At 41.3% G+C, this 23,384-nt stretch overlaps 1 protein-coding gene across 7 annotated transcripts in view; it reads left to right on the top strand.

The window, feature by feature from the left end:
* Positions 1-23,384, top strand: part of RUFY1 (RUN and FYVE domain containing 1) — a 377,731-nt gene that overhangs the window by 92,106 nt on the left and 262,241 nt on the right. For all 7 annotated transcript variants that reach the window (XM_069763888.1, XM_069763887.1, XM_069763891.1 and 4 more), the window contains exon 7: positions 12,803-12,868. In XM_069763888.1, the coding sequence (XP_069619989.1) occupies positions 12,803-12,868 (66 nt within the window). The remainder of the gene's footprint in view (positions 1-12,802; positions 12,869-23,384) is intronic.

The raw sequence follows: 23,384 nt of genomic DNA on the forward strand, positions 1-23,384 counted from the left end.
AGCGCTGAAACCTTCTACAGCCAGATTCTGTCACACCTGATACACCCGATACATCTCCTGTGCCGAGTCTCAGTAGCAGCCAATGAAATGATGTTATCACATCTACTGTCTCACACGCTGATTGGTGGAAGATGTAGTCTGCTGTCCCGTCCTCCACCAATGTAGTCACCTCTGTCTGCTTCCTGAGGATGGTGGTGGAGGGCACGGTGCAGCCCGTGGGCCACTGTTTCAGCTCTTTGGCTGTCTCTGTCTGTGGACTGGACTTGAACAGCCAGAGGGCTTGATGTGGCCCGCTGGATGCAGTTTGCCCAGGTTTGATCTATGTGATGCACAATCTTCAGAAGGCTTATTTGGTTTTAGTATTATCGTGATATTTTTGTCATAAAAAGATTCGAGTAGAAAAGCCTTGTTTCAGTGAGGAATTATATACTTCAAGAAGTTGAAGGGCCAGTTTGGCTAAATATCTTCGATGAACTTCCAGAGGGACTCCATATAGACCCGGAGACTTTCCTCGCGTGATACCTGGAAGCTTCCCTCATCTCTTGCAGCTTCCCTTATCTCTTCTTCCATAATAGAAGTCTCTAGGGTGACAGCCCTCTCCTCACAAAGGATCATGAGATTTGTTTTGTCCAGTTATTCCTCTACAGTCTCCTTTGGATAATCAACCTGAGTGAATACAAGTCCTGGTAGAAGTCAGAAAGCAGAACAGAATCTCATGAGAATTGGATACCGCCCTCCTCCCAGGGTCACTAACCCGAAGGGCCAGAGGTGAGGCAGTATTACGGTTAAGTATACAGGCTATCAGACTCCCAGTCTGATTGCCAAGCTCTAAAGAGAATTTTCTGGTAAAGAATAGATATTTATCTGCTTCGTCTGTTTTAAGTTGTACTTATTTTCTACCAGTCAGAAGCCAGCTATGTTTATTTGGGTCAGCCAGAAAAGCAGCATCTAGTGACCTACAGTAGTGTTCAAAATAATAGCTTTCCAATAAGACTAACCAGATTAATCACTGTTTTTGGTATAAATTATATTAGCACATGTCAAACAATTTACCAGTTGGTGCAGTAGATTGTAAGAAAACCAACAGACTCGACAAACTTTTGAGTTTGTATATTATAATAATTACCGTAATTGAAAGGGAGTGTGTTCACTAATTGAATTCCACACTGCTATTATTTTGAAGTCAAGCATTCTGTATAGAAACAGGTTTGAAGAAGGTGGCCTTTATTTAAGGTTGAAGCCATGACATGTTGTATATGCATTTCTCCTTGAAGCCTGAGAAGTATGGGTTCTTCTGAAACATTGTTCAGAAGAACAGCGTACTTTGCTTAAAAAGTTGATTGAAGAGGATAAAACTTGTAAAGAAATGCAGACAATGAAGGCTATTCAACTAAAATGGTCTCCAATGCTTTAAAATGGAAAGCGAAACCAGAGCGACATGGAAGACTACCATTCAAATGGATAGAAGAATAGCCAGAGTGGAAAAGGCTTAGCCAATGATCAGCTCCAGGATGATCAAAGACAGTCTCAAGTTACCTGTGAGGACTGTGACAGAAGACGCCTGTGTGACACTAATCTCTTAGCAAGAGGTCCCAGCAAAGTCCCACTGTAAAAAAAAAATAAATAAATAAAAAAAAATATGTACTGAAGCAGATACAATTTGCCAAAGAACACATCAACTGGCCTAAAGAGAAATGGAGAAACATTTCGTGGACTGATGAAAGTAAAATTGTTCTTTTTGGGTCCAAGGGCCGCAGACATTTCGTCAGACGACCCCGACACTCTACATTCAAGCCACAGTACACTCTGAAGACAGTGAAGCATGAAGTTGCCAGCATCATGATATGGACATGTTTTTCTTACTATGGTGCCGGACATATTTACCCCATACCAGGGATCATGGACCAGTTTGCATATATTAAAATACTTGAAGAGATCATGTTGCCTTACGCTATAGAGGATATGCCCTTGAAATGGGTGAGTCTACAAGACGATGACCCTAAACACACCTGTAAATGAGCAAAATCTTGGTTGCAGATCAAACAAAATTGATGTTATAGAGTAGCCAGCCACATCTCCAGACCTCAATCCGATAAAATACTTGTGGGGTGATTAAAAAAAAAAAAAAAAAAAAAAAAAAAAAACATTTCTGAGGCAAAGCCAACAAATGCCAAAGAATTGTGGAATGTAGTCCAAGCATCCTGGGCTGGAATAACCGTGACAGGGACCAGAAGTTAGTTGACTCTATGCAACATAGATGTGAAGCAGTTCTAAAAAAAAACTGTGGGTATACAACTAAATATTAGGTTATTGATTCACAGGAATGCTAAATCCACAAAAAAGTACATATTGTGAGCTTATAAAGATAAAGCAGACAGTTATTTTTTAGAACAGCCCAATGTTCATTTTCTATTTTTTTTTAAAGTACCATATATACTAGAGTATAAGCCGACCCGAGTTTAAGATGAGACCTCTAATTTTGCCACAAAAAATGGGAAAACTTAATGACTCGAGTATAAGCCTAGGGTGGGAAATGCAGCAGCTACTGGTAAATTTAAAAAATAAAAATAGATACCAATAAAAGTAACATTAATTGAGACATCAGTAGGTTGTGTTTTTGAATATCCATATTGAATCAGGAGCCCCATATAATGCTCCATAAAGTTCATGATGGGCCCCATAAGATGCTCCATAATAAAATATACAACATATAATGAATATTCAAAAAACACTGAGCTAAACTGAGTTAGAATGAAACTGTGATATATGTGAAAAATAAATATTGTACAGAGTTCAGCAACCAAGGCTGTTGGGTCCTCACTTGTACTGATGATGGTGATGTTCTGTCCGTGTGGAACCAGAGAAATTATATGAATGGATCAGTGGACAAGTGGAGTTGCTAAAAGGTATGTGAAAGATAGCAGTTATTATGCCGTGGAACATAAAATTGACACCTGACTGGATTGGGGCTGTACTTACTTTTATTGATAAGAGATGCTTAGTCCCTGTAGGATTATTGGGAGGTTTTAGTAGTTTGAACGCCTACCAATTTGTGCTGCTGAAAGTAATAGGATATGTATCCAATAATTGGTCGTTAGTATTTTTACAGATACATCAAGGAGATGATACTTACTTGTTTTGTTCCTAGTGAAAATAGATCCCTGTAGGAGCAGTCAGATGTTTAAAATTTGTTTTCTTGCCAGAAGTGCTGTATAAAACCATGTATATAGAATTCAGATTACGTAATCGATTGGACGCGAATAACACCCGCTTATTTAGGGTAAGCTGGCTTGGAAAGTCCCCCTCTCGGCTTATACTCGAGTCATACCCAGGGGTCGGCAGGGGAGGGGGAGCGGGGGCTGTCTAATTATACTCACCTGCTCCTGCCGCAGTCGCAGCCGCATTTTCTTCCTGTAGTGAGCGGTCACCGTTACTGCTCATCTCAGTATTGAATATGCGGCTCCACCCCTATGGGAGGTGGAGCCGCATATTCATTACTGTAATGAGCAGTACCATGTGACCGCTCAGTACAGGGAGAAGCTGCAGCGCCGGGGAACAGACGTGCAGTGACGGCACCAGGAACAGGTGAGTATGACGGGGGCAGTGTGCGATATTCACCTGATCCTTGTTCCACCGTCAGCACCACTGTGTCTTCCGCAGTGACGCTCAGGTCAGAGGGCGCGGTGACGCGATTAGTGCATGCCGCCCTCTACCTGAACGTCGGTGCAGAGGATGGGGAAAACACAGCAGCGGTCAACGGTGGAACGGGGAGCAGGTGACTATAGCAAGTGCCGGGGGCCGGAGAGTTGAGTATGTAATTTTTTTTATTTTTTTAATCGCAGCAACAGCATATTGGGGCAAACATCTGTATGGAGCATCTTATGTGGCTATGTGCAGCATGATATGAGGCAAATATCTGTATGGGGCATCTGTATGGGGCCATGTGCAGCATGATATGGGGGCAAATATCTGTATGGGGCATCTTATGTGGCCATGTGCAGCATTATATGGGGGCAAATATCTGTATGGAGCATCTTATGGGCCATGTGCAGCATTATATGGGGCAGTTATCTTTATGGAACATCTTATGGGGCCATGTGCAGCATTATATGGGGCAAATATCTGTATGGAGCATCTAATGGGGCCATATCTTATGGAGCCCATCATAAACTTTATGGAGCATTATATGGGGCTCCTGATTCAATATGGATATTCAAAAACACTTAACCTACTGATGTCTCAATTAATTTTACTTTTATTGGCATGTATTTTTATTTTTGAAATTTACCAGTAGCTGCTGCATTTTCCACCCTACGCTTATACTCAAGTCATTGAGTTTTCCCAGTCTTTTGTGGCAAAATTAGGGGGGTCGGCTTATACTCGGGTCGGCTTATACTCTAGTATATACGGTGTGTGTGTGTGTGTATATGTATGTGTGTGTGTGTGTATATATATACATGTATGTATGTATGTATGTGTATATATATATATATATATATATATATATATATATATATATATATATATATATATATATATATATATATATATATATATATATATATATACATATATACATATATATATATATATATATATATATATATATATATATATATATATATATTGAACGGACCAAAAGTTTCGACACACCTTCGGATGGTAGCGAGGCTGAGGATGCGGTGGGGTTTGGTAGGGGCGGAGCTTGTTGTGACGTCACAGGCTGCCGGGACGGGTGCACAGAGAGAACACTACCGACGCGTTTCAAGGGGATTCTCCCCACTTCATCAGGGTTATGCCTTTGGATAGTGGCCCATCCTTTTATGCTAGCTTGCCCCCTGATTGGCCAATCAAGATGCCAACCCCAAATTGATAGAAGGTGATTTGTGCCTTCCTTGTCAGAATATAGTAAACCACTGTGTAGTATAAAAATGGTGATTCTCATAAAGGATGATTATGGCCCATGCTCCATAGATGCTCCAAAACTATTTGAATTCAAACAGTTTTGGTTTAGAGTTGTAGATAACAGACTAACTACAAAATGTTTTCGCAAAGAGGTAAACTCAAATAGCTACATTCATACTATGGCTCAAAAACATTTTAAGGCCAATTCATGAGAGGAAGGAGAAACTGCACTAAGACTAAGGACTACTATATGGAAAGTGACAATCTAGTGGCACAATTTGAGGAGAAAGGATATAACTTACTGACCCTATATAAAGCCAGAGAGGAGGTAGAGAGTATTCCTAGGGAGTCCCTAATTTACAAAACTCAAAACAATGGGGATTTACCTACTCTTAAAGGCCAGATACACCAACTACCTATAGTCACACAATTCTTTTCTGGCCACAAACATTTCATTAACATTATTCAAAAACATTGGCCAGTTCTACAAGGCGACAAATGCATCGGTGATCTATTACCAAAACACTAAGTTTGTCTATACAAAAGCCCTAAACATAGGTCTCATAGTAGCACCCACAACTAGGGCAATCATTCTAAATACTAATAACAAGAGGGAATCCTCATGGTTAAACCCCTCAACCCAAACACATGGCTTTATGCCATGTGGTAGATGTTCCTGCTGCAAACGTATAAAGATGAAGAAACGACTATATACCATTTTCACGGACTCAAATAAAATTAATCAATATAAAATCAAATAAAAAATAACTTGTCAATCCACGGGGGTGATTTATGTAGTTAAATGTCTATGTGATAAGCTGTATGTGGGTAGAACAAAAAGACCCTTGAAAGGCACAACAATTCTTGTTCAGGAGTCTTCTGCTATGGAATTCAGATAGTCCACCAAAACCCGAGGAGAGGCGATTTCTTGAAAGCCGTGTCCAGAGTGGAATCTAGGTGGATTTTCACTCTCGACCGCCTAGCCCCAAAAGGTCGAAACCATGAGATAAAACTGTATGCATTCTAACTTAATGCCATCCCTTTATACCCACATTTGTACAACACATGGTGGGAGTTTTAACTACCACACCCAGATTACCATTTACAATAAACCCCAGCAAATGGTTGGACATCCCCGAGGTATACCAATTCAAGGGACACTGGTAGCACAGGGTTAAATTTACAAATTTTTCCCCCCTTTTTATCATTTTTTTCCAACATTATCTTTAATAAATAATATAAAACCTTTTTTTTATCATTTAATGTTTTTAATCATAGCTGATATTCATATATACCGGTATTTATAATTTTTATAATTTGTTTTATATATATACAGTACAGACCAAAGGTTTGGACACACCATTTCATTTAAAGATTTTTCTGTGTTTTTTCATGACTATGAAAATTGTAAATTCATACTTAAGGCATCAAAACTATGAATTAACACGTGGAATTATATACTTAACAAAAAAGTGTGAAACAACTGAAATTATGTCTTATATTCTAGGTTCTTCAAAGTAGCCACCTTTTGCTTTAGTGATTGCTTTGCATACTCTTGGCATTCTTTTGATGAGCAAAAAAAAGGGAAGAAGCCAGCACTGCTCATGGTCAGAACGCAATAACTGAAGTGCAATTGCACATAAATTCTAACTGTATTTCAAATATGAGACATTTAGCAAACAATTGATCAATTCTTTGAGCTACCCCGCCCCTTCACGGCATTCTCATAATGGGGTAGTCCTAATCTACGTATTTTATTTACGTTGTGCCATTATGGCCTCCTGAATGTATAAAAGAAAAAAAAGGACCACATTAAATGCAAACTGTACCTGGAGCATTTTCAGAGTCACTCCCTTGGTGCCAGGAAAGGCAAGCGCAGGTAAAGGCCGATCAGGTCCAGTGCGGACATTTCAGATCTGGCTTCCACACTGCCAAACCCGCACCAAAGATGAAGGGTGAGACAGGCTGAGACACAGGTGCACAATAAACTTGAGCCTGAGGCAGGGCAGGGCTGCTGTGTGTGTGCACAGCAGCCTATCAATCACAGTGAACACAGAAAGAATGGCGCAATAACCCAGCGTGCGCGGCAACAGTGGTGGTCAGCCACATACCAATGCAAAGCAAAAAAAAGGGAAGAAGCCAGCACTGCTCATGGTCAGAACGCAATAACTGAAGTGCAATTGCACATAAATTCTAACTGTATTTCAAATATGAGACATTTAGCAAACAATTGATCAATTCTTTGAGCTACCCCGCCCCTTCACGGCATTCTCATAATGGGGTAGTCCTAATCTACGTATTTTATTTACGTTGTGCCATTATGGCCTCCTGAATGTATAAAAGAAAAAAAAGGACCACATTAAATGCAAACTGTACCTGGAGCATTTTCAGAGTCACTCCCTTGGTGCCAGGAAAGGCAAGCGCAGGTAAAGGCCGATCAGGTCCAGTGCGGACATTTCAGATCTGGCTTCCACACTGCCAAACCCGCACCAAAGATGAAGGGTGAGACAGGCTGAGACACAGGTGCACAATTAACTTGAGCCTGAGGCAGGGCAGGGCTGCTGTGTGTGTGCACAGCAGCCTATCAATCACAGTGAACACAGAAAGAATGGCGCAATAACCCAGCGTGCGCGGCAACAGTGGTGGTCAGCCACATACCAATGCAAAGCAAAAAAAAGGGAAGAAGCCAGCACTGCTCATGGTCAGAACGCAATAACTGAAGTGCAATTGCACATAAATTCTAACTGTATTTCAAATATGAGACATTTAGCAAACAATTGATCAATTCTTTGAGCTACCCCGCCCCTTCACGGCATTCTCATAATGGGGTAGTCCTAATCTACGTATTTTATTTACGTTGTGCCATTATGGCCTCCTGAAATGAGCTTCAAGAGGTAGTCACTGGACATGGTCTTCCAACAATCTTGAAGGAGTTCCCAGAGATGCTTAGCTCTTGTTGGCCCTTTTGCCTTCACTCTGCGGTCCAGCTCACCCCAAACCATCTCGATTGGGTTCAGGTTTGGTGACTGGAGACCAGGTCATCTGGCATAGCACCCCATCACTCTCCTTCTTGGTCAGATAGCCCTTATGCAGCCTGAAGGTGTGTTTGGGGTCACTGTCCTGTTGAAAAATAAATGATTGTCCAACTAAATGCAAATCGGATGGAATAGCATGCCGCTGCAAGATTCTGTGGTAGCCATGCTGGTTCAGTATGCCTTCAATTTTGAATAAATCCCCAACAGTGTCACCAGCAAAGCACCCCCACGCCATCACACCTCCTCCTTCATGCTTCACGGTGGGAACCAGGCATGTAGAGTCCATCCGTTCACCTTTTCTGCATCGCACAAAGACACGGTGGTTGAAACCAAAGATCTCAAATTTGGACTCATCAGACCAAAGCACAGATTTCCACTGGTCTAATGTCCATTCCTTGTGTTCCTTAGCCCAAATAAGTCTCTTCTGCTTGTTGCCTGTCCTTAGCAGTGGTTTCCTAGCAACTATTTTACCATGAAGGCCTGCTGCACAAAGTCTCCTCTTCACAGTTGTTGTAGAGATGTGTCTGCTGCTAGAACTCTGTGTGGCATTGATCTGGTCTCTAATCTGAGCTGCTGTTAACCTGCGATTTCTGAGGCTGGTGACTCAGATAAACTTATCCTCAGAAGCAGAGGTGACTTTTGGTCTTCCTTTCCTGGGGCGGTCCTCGTGAGCCAGTTTCTTTGTAGCGCTTGATGGTTTTTGCCACTGCGCTTGGGGGCACTTTCAAAATTTTCCCAATTTTTCGGACTGACTGACCTTAATTTCTTAAAGTAATGATGGCCACTTGTTTTTCTTAGCTGCTTTTTTTCTTGTCATAATACAAATTCTAACAGTCTATTCAGTAGAACTATCAGCTGTGTATCCACCAGACTTCTGCTCAACACAATTGATGGTCCCAACACCGTTTATAAGGCAAGAAATCCCACTTATTAAACCTGACAGGGCACACCTGTGAAGTGAAAACCATTCCCGGTGACTACCTCTTGAAGCTCATCAAGAGAATGCCAAGAGTGTGCAAAGCAGTCATCAAAGCAAAAGGTGGCTACTTTGAAGAACGTAGAATATAAGACATATTTTCAGTTGTTTCACACTTTTTTGCTAAGTATATAATTCCACATGTGTTAATTCATAGTTTTGATGCCTTCAGTGTGAATGTACAGTTTTCATAGTCATGAAAATACAGAAAAATCTTTAAATGAGAAGGTGTGTCCAAACTTTTGGTCTGTTCTGTACCTTTTAGCTACTCCACTTGTCCATTGATCCTTTCATATAATTTCTCTGGTTTCACACGGACAGAACATCACCATCAGTACGAGTGAGGACCCAACAGCCTTGGTTGCTAAACTCTGTATACAATATTTATCTTTCACATACATTGCAGTTTCATTCTAACTCAGTTTAGCTCGGTGTTTTTTTTTTTAATATTCATTTCCAATCTTCACTACTTACAGGAACTAACACAGAACCGGTTTTAAACACCAGCCGCTTCTGAGTTTCTTCTCCCTCTCCTCCTCAGGTGAGAAGCGCCAGTGTAAATTCTCTTTTTTATCTTTATGCCCCATATAATGCTGCACAATGGTTGATTATGACCCCATAAGATGCTCCCTAGAAACATTTGCCCCATACAATCCTGCACAAAGGTTGATTATGGCCCCATAAGATGCTCCATAGAAACATTTGCCCCGTATAATGCTGCACAAAGGTTGATTATGGCCCCATGAGATGCTCCATAGAAACATTTACCCCATATAATGCTGCACAACTGCTGATTATGGCCCCATAAGATGCTCCATATAAACATTTGCCCCATACAATCCTGCACAAAGGTTGATTATGGCCCCATAAGATGCGCCATAGAATATTATGCCCCATGTCCTGCTGCCGCGATTAAAAAAAAAAAAAAAACCCACTCACTTCTTGTCCTGAGCAGGCGGTGACACTGGCACTTGCGATATTCACCTGTCCCCATTCCATCAGACTGCGAACCATACAGGAACCACAGCACTGATGAAATGCAGGCTGGATCACAAACCTTTACATCCAGGCATCTTACCTGTGATGCCTTCTCTGATTAGTCATTCTCTTTCTTTTCATCTCCATCTTGTCAATGACTCCATGATGATTCTTCTTATACACAACTGTTCTCTGCAGACCTCCATCTTCTCCGGTCTTCTGCAGCACATCCCCACACGATGCCCTTCAAAATAGCAGTGTCATTGGTCTGTGCAAAACCTCTGTATAGACTATTAACTCTCACAATACTCCCTGCACAAAAAATGACCCAATCTAACCACCTTAGGGTATGTGCACACGATGCAGATTTAGTGCAGAACTGGTGCAGAACTGCACTGTGATTTGCACTACAATGTAAATCAATGTGAAAAAAAGCTGTGCACATGGTGCTGAAAAATCTGCGCAGAAACGCTGCAGATTTCAAAGAAGTGCACATCGCTTCTTTTGTGCAGTTCTGCAGCTTTTCTGCGCAGATTTTTCTGCACCACGTGCACAGCTTTTTTTCACATTGATTTACATTGTACTGCGCAGAAACTGCACAGAAATTGCATCAAATCTGCAGATGCAGATTTAGTGCAGAAAATTCTGCACCACATTTCCTACATGTGCACATAGCCTTATGGCACGTGCCCTCCACACTGTCCTCTCTTTTATATATTGGGTCTCATCTTCACACTGTTCTTTCTCACTGTGTCCCCCTTATACTGCCCAGTCTCTATACTGAGCCCCCTCATCACACTACCTCTCCAGCATACTGCTCCCTCCTTGCTGTGCCCTCTCACTGTTCCCCCATACTACCGCATCTACAATTGTGCTCAAAATTTAACATACCCCAGCAGAATTTTTGCTTTCTTGTCCTTTTTTCAGAGAATATGAATGATGACCCTAAAACTTTTTCTCCACTCCTAGTTAGTGGTTGGATTTATTTTTTAAATCACAATGACAACTCAAAACATCCGAATGACCCTGATCAAACGTTCATATACCCCATTTCTTAATACCGTTCATTGCTCCCTCTAACATCAATGACAGCTTGAAGTCTTTTGTGGTGGTTGTGGATGAGGTTCTTTATTTTCTCAGATGGTAACGCTGACCACTCTTCTAGGCAAAAAGCCTCCAGTTCCTGTATATTCCTAGGCTGTGTAGCCTGAACTGCGCGCTTGAGTTCAGGCACCCATCCTTGTGGTACTAATGTGGCACACGCATGCCACACGTGTGCCGCAAGCATTACACACATAGACACTGACATCTCCGGTACCGGAAATATCAGGATGTGTCAAAGAGACCTTATAGCGGGTTTTTATGTTTGGCACACACTAAAAGATGCTTTTTATTGCAAAAAATGTGTTTGCATCACTGCATTTTGAGAGCTGTAATTTTTCCATATTTTGGCCCAGAGTCATGTGAGGTCTTGTTTTTTGCGGGACGAGTTGACTTTTTTTGTTGGTACCATTTCTGAGCACATTTCATTTTTTATCTCTTTTTATTCTGATTATTGGGAGGCAGAATGACCAAAAACCAGCTATTCATGAATTTCTTTTTTTGGGGTGCGTTTATACCGTTCCGCGTTTGGTAAAATTGATGAAGCAGTTTTATTCTTCGGGTCAGTATGATTACAGGGATACCTCATTTGTCATTTTTTTATGGTTTGGTGCTTTTATACAATAAAACTATTTATATAAAAAATATTTTTGTATCACTTTATTCTGAGAGGTATAACTTTTTTATTTTTCCGCTCATGAAGCTATATCCTGGCTCGTTATTTGTGGGACAAGACGACGTTTTCAGCGGTACCATGTTTATTTACATCCGTCTTTTTGATTGCGTGTTATTTCACTTTTTGTTTGGCGGTATGATAAAGCATTGTTTTTTTGCCTTTTTTTAATGATCTCTGAAGGGGTTAACTAATGAGACAGTAATATAGGTTGGGTCATTACGGATGCGGCGATACCAAATATGTGTAGTTTTATTGTTTAGATTTTTTTTTTCATTCAAATATTTATTTATTGATAGAATTATTTAATTAGTTTTTTTTTAAATTCATTCTTACTTTTACACTTTGTTCCACTATGGGACAATCGTTTTGTGTAGGCTGATGGCTTCTATAGTACACAGATCTGCATGCTGTAGAAGCTGTCAAGGCTGCAGCTTCCGTACACGAACCATAGAGACTTCCGGACATGCACTGTGCGTAATAGGAAGTTTCTAAGCTCCGGAGACCCGGATGTCATCATGACGACATCGGGTCTCCATGGCAGTGACCGGGACCCGTGGCGTGCCACTGGGTCTCCGATCCAAAGGCAGAGGGGCTGTCAGCCCCTGGGTCCGCTCCGGAACTCTGTGATCATGTTTGATGGCAATGATAAGGGGATTAAAGTGCCGGGTGTCAGCTGTGAGAATCAGCTGACATTCGGCTGCACACCACCCATGTGTGCGGCCGATTGGCGATGATGAATTATCCCTTCCATGGTCACAGGCCCAGGTCACCTGGACGGGATAGTATGTCTGATGTCAGAAAGGGGTTAAAAGCCCCATGGGGCCTAGCATCACTGGAGAGTCAGTCCGGTGGATCTCAGCAGCATCTTCCTGCCCGCTCCCTGGGAATGATGGGTCTCTCCCTCTGCGCGTATGTAGGGGGAGACCTGTCAATCCGAGGCAGCATATGTAGGTTTTTCTCTGAAATGCTGCTGTATGTCAGAGTCTGAAATACCTGGCTGAGCTTGTACAGCCCGTGCCTGATGCATGCTGCCCGATCATCAGGAAGTTGGCGATATTCCCATCACGTGGGGCACTGGGTGAAAACCAGGTTGGGCTTTTGTTTCTGATGTGTTTTTTTCCCTTTTTACAGAGCAGATGAAATTACTACTGTTCTGGATCAAAAGCACTATGTTGAGGAGCTAAACCGACATCTGAGGTAGGATTTCTTACCAACTACTTTTAAAATTCCTGTCTTGTTTCTTTAAGGTCACTGTCTAATGCTCTGATGTTATTTTGAAGAAGACATCAAGACATAGATTAGTTTACAGATGTCATCGTAAAAGGGAACGTGCCACCAGGTTTTTACCCCCACCCATCTGAGAGTGGTATGATGTAGGGACAGAGACCCTTATTGCAGTGATGTGTCTATTACTGGTCTGCTGTCATTTTGATAAAATCACTGTTTTATCTGCTGCAGATCTACCAATTTTCTACTATGCTCTGTATAACCCCCAACACTAATAGACCGCTTTCTGTGTACACTGTGCATAGGCATAAAGCTCCAGTCAGTGGTGGGGTCAGTATTAAACTGAACTCATGAATATGGAGGGCTTCATTACAGTAGGTTTACTAGTTCTCTAGCATTATATCCTGCTAAGTGATTCTTAACAAAACTACAGCAAGCAGCCCAGCAAGTGACAGATCGCTGGAATCCGGGTCTCTTCCCGTACATCATGCTGCTCTCAGATTAGGTGACAAAACCTGGTGCTAAATTCCCTATAAATGACCAGTTTTATCTTGTTTAACCCGTCATGATAATGCCACTATCAGGATAGGATTGAGTTATTTTGGTGTATGTGCAGATGATCCAGAAGTAGCAGTGCATGTTCACTGCGTCCAAAGCGCTGCCGTCTATTGAACGCAGGTAAATCTGCAGATTCACCGCTTCTAATAACTTCTATTGGTGAAATTTCTCTTGCGGAGACAGATATGCGCTGTGGGGAGCCACAGGCGTCTGTGCGGGCATAGTGGGCATGGGGTTTCTTGAAATTCCCTCCACTATGCTAGAAAAATATTTAGAATTGAGAGTCCTCAGTGGTTGATACCTTTTAATGGCTAACTGAAAAGATGGTAACAAATTGCAAGCTGTCGAGACTACACAGGTCTCTTCATCAGGCAAAGACTAAAAGATATTCTGAAGAATCACATATTTATGCGCATGATTCTTCAGAATTTGTTTTAGTCTTTGCCTGATGAAGAGACCTGTGTAGTCTCGACAGCTTGCAATTTGTTACCATCTTTTCAGTTAGCCATTAAAAGGAGGACGAGGACTCTCAATTCTAAATATTTTTCTATCTACTGGCTAACACGGTACCAAGATACAGTTAGGTCCATATATATTTGGACAGAGACAACATTTTTCTAATTTTAGTTCTAGACATTACCACAATGAATTTTAAACTAAACAATTCAGATGCAGTTGAAGTTCAGACTTTCAGCTTTCATTTGAGGGTATCCACACTAAAATTGGATGAAGGGTTTAGGAGTTTCAGCTCCTTAACATGTGCCACCCTGTTTATAAAGGGACCAAAAGTAATTGGACAGATTCAATAATTGTAAATAAAATGTTCATTTTTAGTACTTGGTTGAAAACCATTTGTTGGCAATGACTGCCTGAAGTCTTGAACTCATGGACTTCAAAAGACGCTGTGTTTCCTCCTTTTTGATGCTCTGCCAGGCCTTCACTGCGGTGGTTTTCAGTTGCTGTTTGTTTGCGGGCCTTTCTGTCTGAAGTTTAGTCTTTAACAAGTGAAATGCATGCTCAATGCGGTTGAGATCAGGTGACTGACTTGGCCATTCAAGAATATTCCACTTCTTTGCTTTAATAAACTGCTGGGTTGCTTTGGCTTTATGTTTTGGGTCATTGTCCATCTGTAGTATGAAACGACGACCAATCAGTTTGGCTGCATTTGGCTGGATCTGAGCACACAGTATGTCTCTGAATACCTCAGAATTCATTGGGCTGCTTCTGTCTTGTCACATCATCAATAATCACTAGTGACCCAGTGCCACTGGCAGCCATGCATGCCCAAGCCATCACACTGCCTCCGCCGTGTTTTATAGATGATGTGGTATGCTTTGGATCATGAGCTGTACCACGCCTTCACCATACTTTTCTCTTTCCATCATTCTAGTAGAGGTTGATCTTGGTTTCTTCTGTCCAAAGAATGTTCTTCCAGAACTGTGCTGGATTTTTTAGATGTTTTTAGCAAAGTCCAGTCTAGCCATTTTATTCTTGATGCTTATGAGTGGCCTGCACCGTGCAGTGAACCCTCTGTATTTACTTTCATGCAGTCTTCTCTTTATGGTAGATTTGGATATTGATATGCCGACCTCCTGGAGAGTGTTGTTCACTTGGTTGGCTGTTGTGAAGGTGTTTCCTATCACCATGGAGATTATTCTCCTATCATCCACCACTGTTGTTTGGACGCCCAGGTCTTTTTGCATTGAGGAGTTCACCAGTGCTTTCTTTCTTAGGATGTACCAAATTGTAGATTTAGCCACTCCTAATATTGTAGTAATTTCTCGGATGGGTTTTTTCTGTTTTCGCAGCTTAGGGATGGCTTGTCTCACCTGCATGGAGAGCTCCTTTGACCGCATGTTTGTCTGCTTAATTGAGAATGTCATAACGAAGTGATTGCCCACACGTGTCCATGAAATAGCCTTGGAGTCAATTGCCCAATTACTTTTGGTCCCTTTAAAAACAGGGTGGCACATGTTAAGGAGCTAAAACTCCTAAACCCTTCATCCAATTTTAATGTGGATACCATTAAATGAAAGTCGAAAGTCTGAACTTCAACTGCATCTAAATTATATTGTTTAAAATTCATTGTGGTAATGTCTATAACCAAAATTAGAAAAATGTTGTCTCTGTCCAAATATATATGGACCTAACTGTATATATCTTTCCTCCACTGTGCTGTAACATCTGGACAGTGCGCAACGTCCAACCCGCAGCGTTTACGGACAGTGGGCACCTACCCTTAAAGGGAATGTACACTACTATATATCTTTTCCAGCATTTTCAATGGATCTAACAGCTGTTGTGTTTTAGACCAAAGTGTGTAAATTACACTTAAATTATACTTTTTTTATGCCAAATTTTGAGCAAATCTTTGTTCTTGCCATTATATTATGTATAAAATTTCTCATTTCCTGAATGATGTTGTGAAACATATTATACTGTATGCAGAATGTATTCTTTTTACCTGACCATGCGATAAAACCAGAGTGTTTTAAAGACTTTGTTCACATAATGTGACTGTGCCTGTGTGACTATTGTGAAAGTGGACATTTTGGTTGACATTCTTTGTACCCCTTTTTCTTCATTCTCTTTGAAGTGTAACTGTCATTTTAATATTCATTTAATAATTATAATGTAGCGCAAACTATTTTAATACACTTTCTAATATACTTTATAAATGAAATCCTTAAACTCCTTTACCCCCAAGGGTGGTTTGCACGTTATGGACCGGGCCAATTTTTACAATTCTGACCACTGTCCCTTTATGAGGTTATAACTTCTGGAACGCTTCAACGGATCCCGGTGATTCTGACATTGTTTTCTTGTGACATATTGTACTTCATGATAGTGGTAAAATTTATTTGATATTACCTGCGTTTATTTGTTAAAAAAAAACAAAAATTTGTCGAAAATTTTGCAATTTTCCAACGTTGAATTTTTATGCACTTTAAAATCACAAAGATAAGTCACGCAAAATACTTAATAAATACCATTTCCCACATGTCTACTTTAGATCAGCACAATTTTGGAACCAAAATTTTTTTTAGTTAGGGAGTTATAGGGGTTAAAAGTTGACCAGCAATTTCTAGTGTTTACAACACCATTTTATTAGCGACCACATCACATTTGAAGTCATTTTGAGGGGTCTATATGATAGAAAATAACCAAGTGTGACACCATTCTAAAAACTGCACCTGTCAACATGCTCAAAACCACATTCAAGAAGTTTATTAACCCTTCAGGTGTATAGCAGGAATTTTTAGGATGTTTAAAAAAAATTGAACATTTAACTTATTTTTCACAAAAACTTTACTTCAGCTCTAGTTTGTTTTATTCTACCAAGGTTAACAGGAGAAAATGGACCCCAAAAGTTGTTGTACAATTTGTCCTGAGTACGCCGATACCCCATATGTGGGGGTAAACCACTGTTTGGGCGCACGGCAGAACCCGGAAGGGAAAGAGCGCCGTTTGACTTTTCAATGCAAAATTGACTGGAATTGAGATGGGACGCCATGTTGCGTTTGGAGAGCCACTGATGTGCCTTAACATTGAAACCCCCACAAGTGACACCATTTTGGAAAGTACACCCCCTAAGGAACTTATCTAGATGTGTGGTGAGCACTTTGACCAACCAAGTGCTTCACAGAGGTTTATAATGCAGAGCCGTAAAAATAAAAAATATTTTTACACAAAAATGATCTTTTCGCCCCCAATCTTTTATTTTCCTCATTTTTTTCCACAAAAAAAGTTTTTAGCCCCACAAATTTTTATTTTTCCCAAGGGTAACAAGAGAAATTGGACCCCAAAAGTTGTTGTCCAATTTGTACAGAGTACGCTGATACCCCATATGTGGGGGGGAACCACCGTTTGGGCGCATGGCAGAGCTTGGAAGGGAAGGAGCGCTGTTTGGAATGCAGACTTAGATGGAATGATCTGCAGGCATCACATTAACTGGGACGATATCCTAAGACACAAAAATACACAGAGAAAATGGGAGACATTTATTAGCATCCTGGATAGGACCTGTGCACAGTATATACCGTATGGGAATAAACATACTAGAATTAGGAGGAAACCAATATGGCTAAATAGAGCTGTAAGGGACACAATAAGTGATAAAAAGAAAGCATTTAGAGAATTAAAGGAAATGGGTAGTGATGAGGCATTAAATAAATACAGAAAATTAAATAAATTCTGTAAAAAGCAAATCAAGGCAGCAAAGATTGAGACAGAGAGACTCATTGCCAGAGAGAGTAAAAATAATCCCAAAATATTCTTTAACTACATAAATAGTAAGAAACTAAAAAATGATAGTGTTGGCCCCCTTAAAAATAGTCTGGGTTAAATGGTGGATGAGGATGAGGAAAAAGCCAATATGCTAAATGACTTTTTTTCATCAGTATTTACACAAGAAAATCCCATGGCAGACAAAATGACTAGTGATAAAAATTCCCAATTAAATGTCACCGGCTTAACCCAGCAGGAAGTGCGGCGGCGTCTAAAAATCACTAAAATAGACAAATCTCCGGGCCCGGATGGGATACACCCTCGAGTACTGCAGGAATTAAGTACAGTTATTGATAGACCATTATTTTTAATCTTTAGAGACTCCATAATAACAGGGTCTGTACCACAGGACTGGCGTATAGCAAATGTGGTGCCAATATTCAAAAAGGTGACAAAAACTGAACTTGGAAATTATAGGCCAATAAGCTTAACCTCTACTGTGGGTAAAATCCTGGAGGGCATTCTAAGGGATGCTATACTGGAGTATCTGAAGAGGAATAACCTCATGACCCAGTATCAGCACGAGTTTACTAGGGACCGTTCATGTCAGACTAATTTGATCAGTTTCTATGAAGAGGTAAGTTTCGGATTGGACCAAGGGAACCCAGTGGATGTAGTGTATATGGACTTTTCAAAAGCTTTTGATACGGTGCCACACAAAAGGTTGATAGATAAAATGAGAATAATGGGGATAGGGGAAAATATGTGTAAGTGGGTTGAGAGCTGGCTCAGGGATAGGAAACAAAGGGTGGTTATTAATGGAGCACACTCGGACTGGGTCGCGGTTAGCAGTGGGGTACCACAGGGGTCAGTATTGGGCCCTCTTCTTTTTAACATATTTATTAATGACCTTGTTGGGGGAATTCAGAGTAGAATTTCAATATTTGCAGATGACACTAAACTCTGCAGGGTAATTAATACAGAGGAGGACCATTTTATATTACAGGATGATTTATGTAAACTAGAAGCTTGGGCTGATTAATGGCAAATGAGCTTTAATGGGGATAAATGTAAGGTCATGCACTTGGGTAGAAGTAATAAGATGTATAATTATGTGCTTAATTCTAAAACTCTGGGCAAAACCGTCAATGAAAAAGACCTGGGTGTATGGGTGGATGACAAACTCATATTCAGTGGCCAGTGTCAGGCAGCTGCTACAAAGGCAAATAAAATAATGGGATGCATTAAAAGAGGCATAGATGCTCATGAGGAAAACATAATTTTACCTTTATACAAGTCACTAGTTCGACCACACTTAGAATACTGTGCACAGTTCTGGTCTCCGGTGTATAAGAAAGACATAGCTGAACTAGAGCGGGTGCAGAGAAGAGCGACCAAGGTTATTAGAGGACTGGAGGGTCTGCAATACCAAGATAGGTTATTACACTTGGGGCTATTTAGTTTGGAAAAGCGAAGACTATGGGGTGATCTTATTTTAATGTATAAATATATGAGGGGACAGTACAAAGACCTTTCTGATGATCTTTTTAATCATAGACCTGAAACAGGGACAAGGGGGCATCCTCTGCGTTTGGAGGAAAAAAGGTTTAAGCATAATAACAGATGTGGATTCTTTACTGTAAGAGCAGTGAGACTATGGAACTCTCTGCCGTATGTTGTTGTAATGAGTGATTCATTACTTAAATTTAAGAGGGGACTGGATACCTTTCTGGAAAAGTATAATGTTACAGGGTATATACACTAGATTCCTTGATAGGGCGTTGATCCAGGGAACTAGTCTGATTGCCGTATGTGGAGTCGGGAAGGAATTTTTTTCCCCGATGTGGAGCTTACTCTTTGCCACATGGGTTTTTTTTGCCTTCCTCTGGATCAACATGTTAGGGCATGTTAGGTTAGGCTATGGGTTGAACTAGATGGACTTATAGTCTTCCTTCGACCTTAATAACTATGTAACTATGTAACATGGCGTTTGCAGAGCCCCTAATGTACCTAAACAGTAGAAACCCCCCACAAGTGACCCCGTATTGGAAACTAGATTCCCAAGGAACTTAACTAGATGTGTTGTGAGAGCTTTTAACCCTCAAGTGTTTCACTACAGTTTATAACGCAGAGCCGTGAAAATAAAAAATCATTTTCTTCCCACAAAAAAGGTTTTTTTTTTTAGCCCCCCAAACTTTTATTTTCCCAAGGGTAACAAGAGAAATTAGACCCCAAAAGTTGTTGTCCAGTTTGTCGGGAGTACGCTGATACCCCATATGTTGGGGTAAACCCCTGTTTGGGCGCACGGGAGAGCTCGGAAGGGAAGGAGCACTGTTTTGCTTTTTAAACCCAGAATTGGCTGGAATTGAGATCGGATGCCATGTTGCGTTTGGAGAGCTCTTGATGTGTCTAAACAGTGGAAACCCCCAATTCTAATTAAAACCCTAACCCAAACACACCCCTAACCCTAATCCAAACTCTAACCATAACCCCAACCACACCCCTAACTTGAACATGCCCCTAACCTAATCCCAACCACATCCCTAACCCTAACCACACCCCTAACCACACCCCTAAGTCTAATACACCCTTAACACTAATCCCAACCATAACCCTAGTTTGATTTACTTTAATAGCGTTTTTTTTTAGCGGATTTTTATGATTGGCAGCCGACACACACTAAAGGCACCGTCACACTCAGCGACGCTGTTTAGGTTGCTGTAGAGATGTCAAACACGGCAACACCAGAACGATGCAGGAGCGATCCAGTGACATACTTATCGTTCTCACTGGTTGTTAGCTCCATGTAAAAACATTGCTGGCATCGTTGCTTTTGCTGTCAAACATGACGAATCGCGCCGACCTGACGACCAAATAAAGTTCTGGACTTCTAGCTACGACCAGCGATGTCACAGCGGGATCCTGATCGCTGCTGCGTGTCAAACACAACGAGATTGCTATCCAGGACGCTGCAACGTCACGGATCGTTGTCGTTCTCATTGTAAAGTTGCTCAGTGTGAAGGTACCTTAAAAGACGCTTTTTATTGCAAAAAATAGTTTTTGTGTCTCCACATTTTGAGAGCTATAATTTTTCCATACTTTGGTCCACAGAGTCATGAGGTCTTATATTTTGCGGGACGAGTTGACGTTTTTATTGGTACCATTTTTGGGCATGTGACATTTTTTATCGCTTTTTATTCCGATTTTTATGAGGCAGAACGACTAAAAACCAGCTATTCAAGAATTTCTTTTGGGGGGTGTTCTGTCTTCATACACGTTGATACGGTGTGTGATCCAACATACAACATAAACCACTTCTGTCTTCCTAATAAGCAGACTGTTCTCTGTAGTCTAACTTGTTTATTGGTAACAGGTATTGAAATGCGGTAAAACGGATAAACTTAACCAGGATGGCAAGTAAGTGAGGTAGTTCTAACACAGCAGAAGAACACATGTGTCCAGGAAGAACACAGGGAGAAAATGGAGATTCCTCATCCCAAAATGCCTTGGTGCAATCCCACAATGCAACACTCTTAATTATTACTAAAAAACACAGGTAATAAATTTAACCACCACTGGGTGGTGCTATAACCCAGCAAACCAACACTATAGTACCAAACTTTAATGCATGAGACGAACTACACTGTTCTGTCCATTCTAATAGACAATCAACTGATGCCACGTACAGCTCTTTTGGATTTGAGGTGATTGTCTTTAGTCACCGTATGTAGAACGGATACCTGAGGGCGGATTTCCTCATCTGCCTCTGGATCTACCAGTTCAAAGGTGTTTGACCCGTCAATATATGGCGTTGAACGGTATAAGAATGTAGGGCCAGTAAACCAGGTTGTGTCCTCAAGGTGTTTTCCTTCAACGGATCTGGTTGCGTGGTCCGCAGTATTGTGGTTTGTGGACACATAGTGCCACTGTTTAGGTTCGGTGGATCTCCTGATCCTTAGCACCCGATTGCTGACATAGACATAAAAGCGACGAGTTTCATTGCAAATGTACCCCAGCACTACCTTGCTGTCAGTGTAGAACTCTACTTCTTTGACGTCCAGGTCCATTTCTATTGAGATAAGTTCAGCTAACTCTACTGCTAGCACAGCTGCACAGAGTTCCAGTCTGGGTACTGTGTGTTCACGGAGTGGGGCCAGTTTTGTCCGGCTCATAGCAAGCCTTACATGGCATTGTTCGTTGATGTCGGTAGTTTTCAAATACGCTACTGCTGCAATTGCTTTGGTTGAGGCATCGCAGAAGATACAAAGCCTTTGCATCTCGACTTCTGTTGATGGCACGGAAGCATATGGTTGTGCCACGTAGAGACTTGACAGGGCTTCTAAAGAGTTCTTCCATCTTACCCATAAGTCTCTTTTCTCACTGGGAAGCGGATCATCCTAATCTGAAGTCTCTTGGGTGAAGTCTCTCAACATCATTTTACCTTGGATAGTTACAGGAGTTACAAATCCCAGAGGATCGTTTACTACGGACAGGACGCCTCTGCGCGTGAAGGGTTTCTCTTCCTCGCTGATCTGGAAGGTGAATGGATCCTTTTTCAAATCCCAGAGTAAACCAAGGCTCCGCTGCATAGGAAGGGAGTCCATGCTTAAATCCAAGTCTTTTAAATCAGTTGAGTAATCTTGAGAGGGAAAGGCTGCCATTAGTTTTTGGCTGTTGGAAACAATTTTGTGCAACCTCAAATTGGACAAAGCGAGCATTTCTTGTGCCCTTTTTAGGAGACTTACTGCCGACTCATCTGTGGGTGTGGATTTTAGGCAGTCATCTACGTAGAAATCCTTTTCTACAAACGATCTTACATCCGATCCATACTTTGCTTCACCCTCTCTGGCTGAATGTCTAAGGCCATAGATAGCGACAGCAGGGGAGGGGCTGTTCCCGAAGATATGTACCTTCATGCGATATTCCACGATGTCCTTGTAGGGGTCATTATCGCGGTACCAGAAGAACCTCAAGTAGTTTCTGTGTTCTTTCTTAACAAGGAAGCAGTGGAACATCTGTTGTATGTCTGCCATAAATGCTACTGCATCTTTGCAGAAACGAAGAAGTACTCCCAGAAGTCTGTTGTTGAGGTCTGGACAAGACAGGAAGAAGTCGTTTAAAGAAACACCTTCGTATCTGGCACTTGAGTCAAATACTACTTATCTGACCTGGTTTCTAAGGATGATACACGCCAAAAATAGGTAAGTAACAACATTCCTCGAAATCTTGAAGTACAGGTGCAATTTCCGCGTGGCCACTCTGGAATATTCTCTCCATGAAGGTAAAGAAGTGTTCCTTTGTCTCTGGTGACTTCTGCAGTTTGCGTGTAAGGGAGACAAATCGACTGTACACAAGTTCTCTGTTGTTGGGTAAGCGTTGCCTCTGTGGTGCGACCCAACTCTTTGATTCATCTCTTACTATCTCTCGCTTCATGATGTCCAAGAACAGTCTGTCCTCTATGGACGTTGCTACCTGGTTGTCTTCTCTTGTCCTGTGGAAAACTGTGCACCCTATATAATCTTCTTCACCGTTGCATGCATGGTCTTCACAGGAAGGATCAGCTAAAATACAAGGTGGAGGGGCGTTGTGTGGCAATTCTTTAATCAGGAAACTGCTCTTGCATGGCTGGAAGAGAGACGGATGTACATTTTCAAGAGTATTGGTGAGCATATTGTTCACTGATGTCGACCTGTGTGCTCCA

The sequence above is a fragment of the Ranitomeya imitator genome, chromosome 4 (genome assembly GCF_032444005.1).
Source record: "Ranitomeya imitator isolate aRanImi1 chromosome 4, aRanImi1.pri, whole genome shotgun sequence".
In the NCBI taxonomy this organism is placed as follows: Eukaryota; Metazoa; Chordata; class Amphibia; order Anura; family Dendrobatidae; genus Ranitomeya; species Ranitomeya imitator.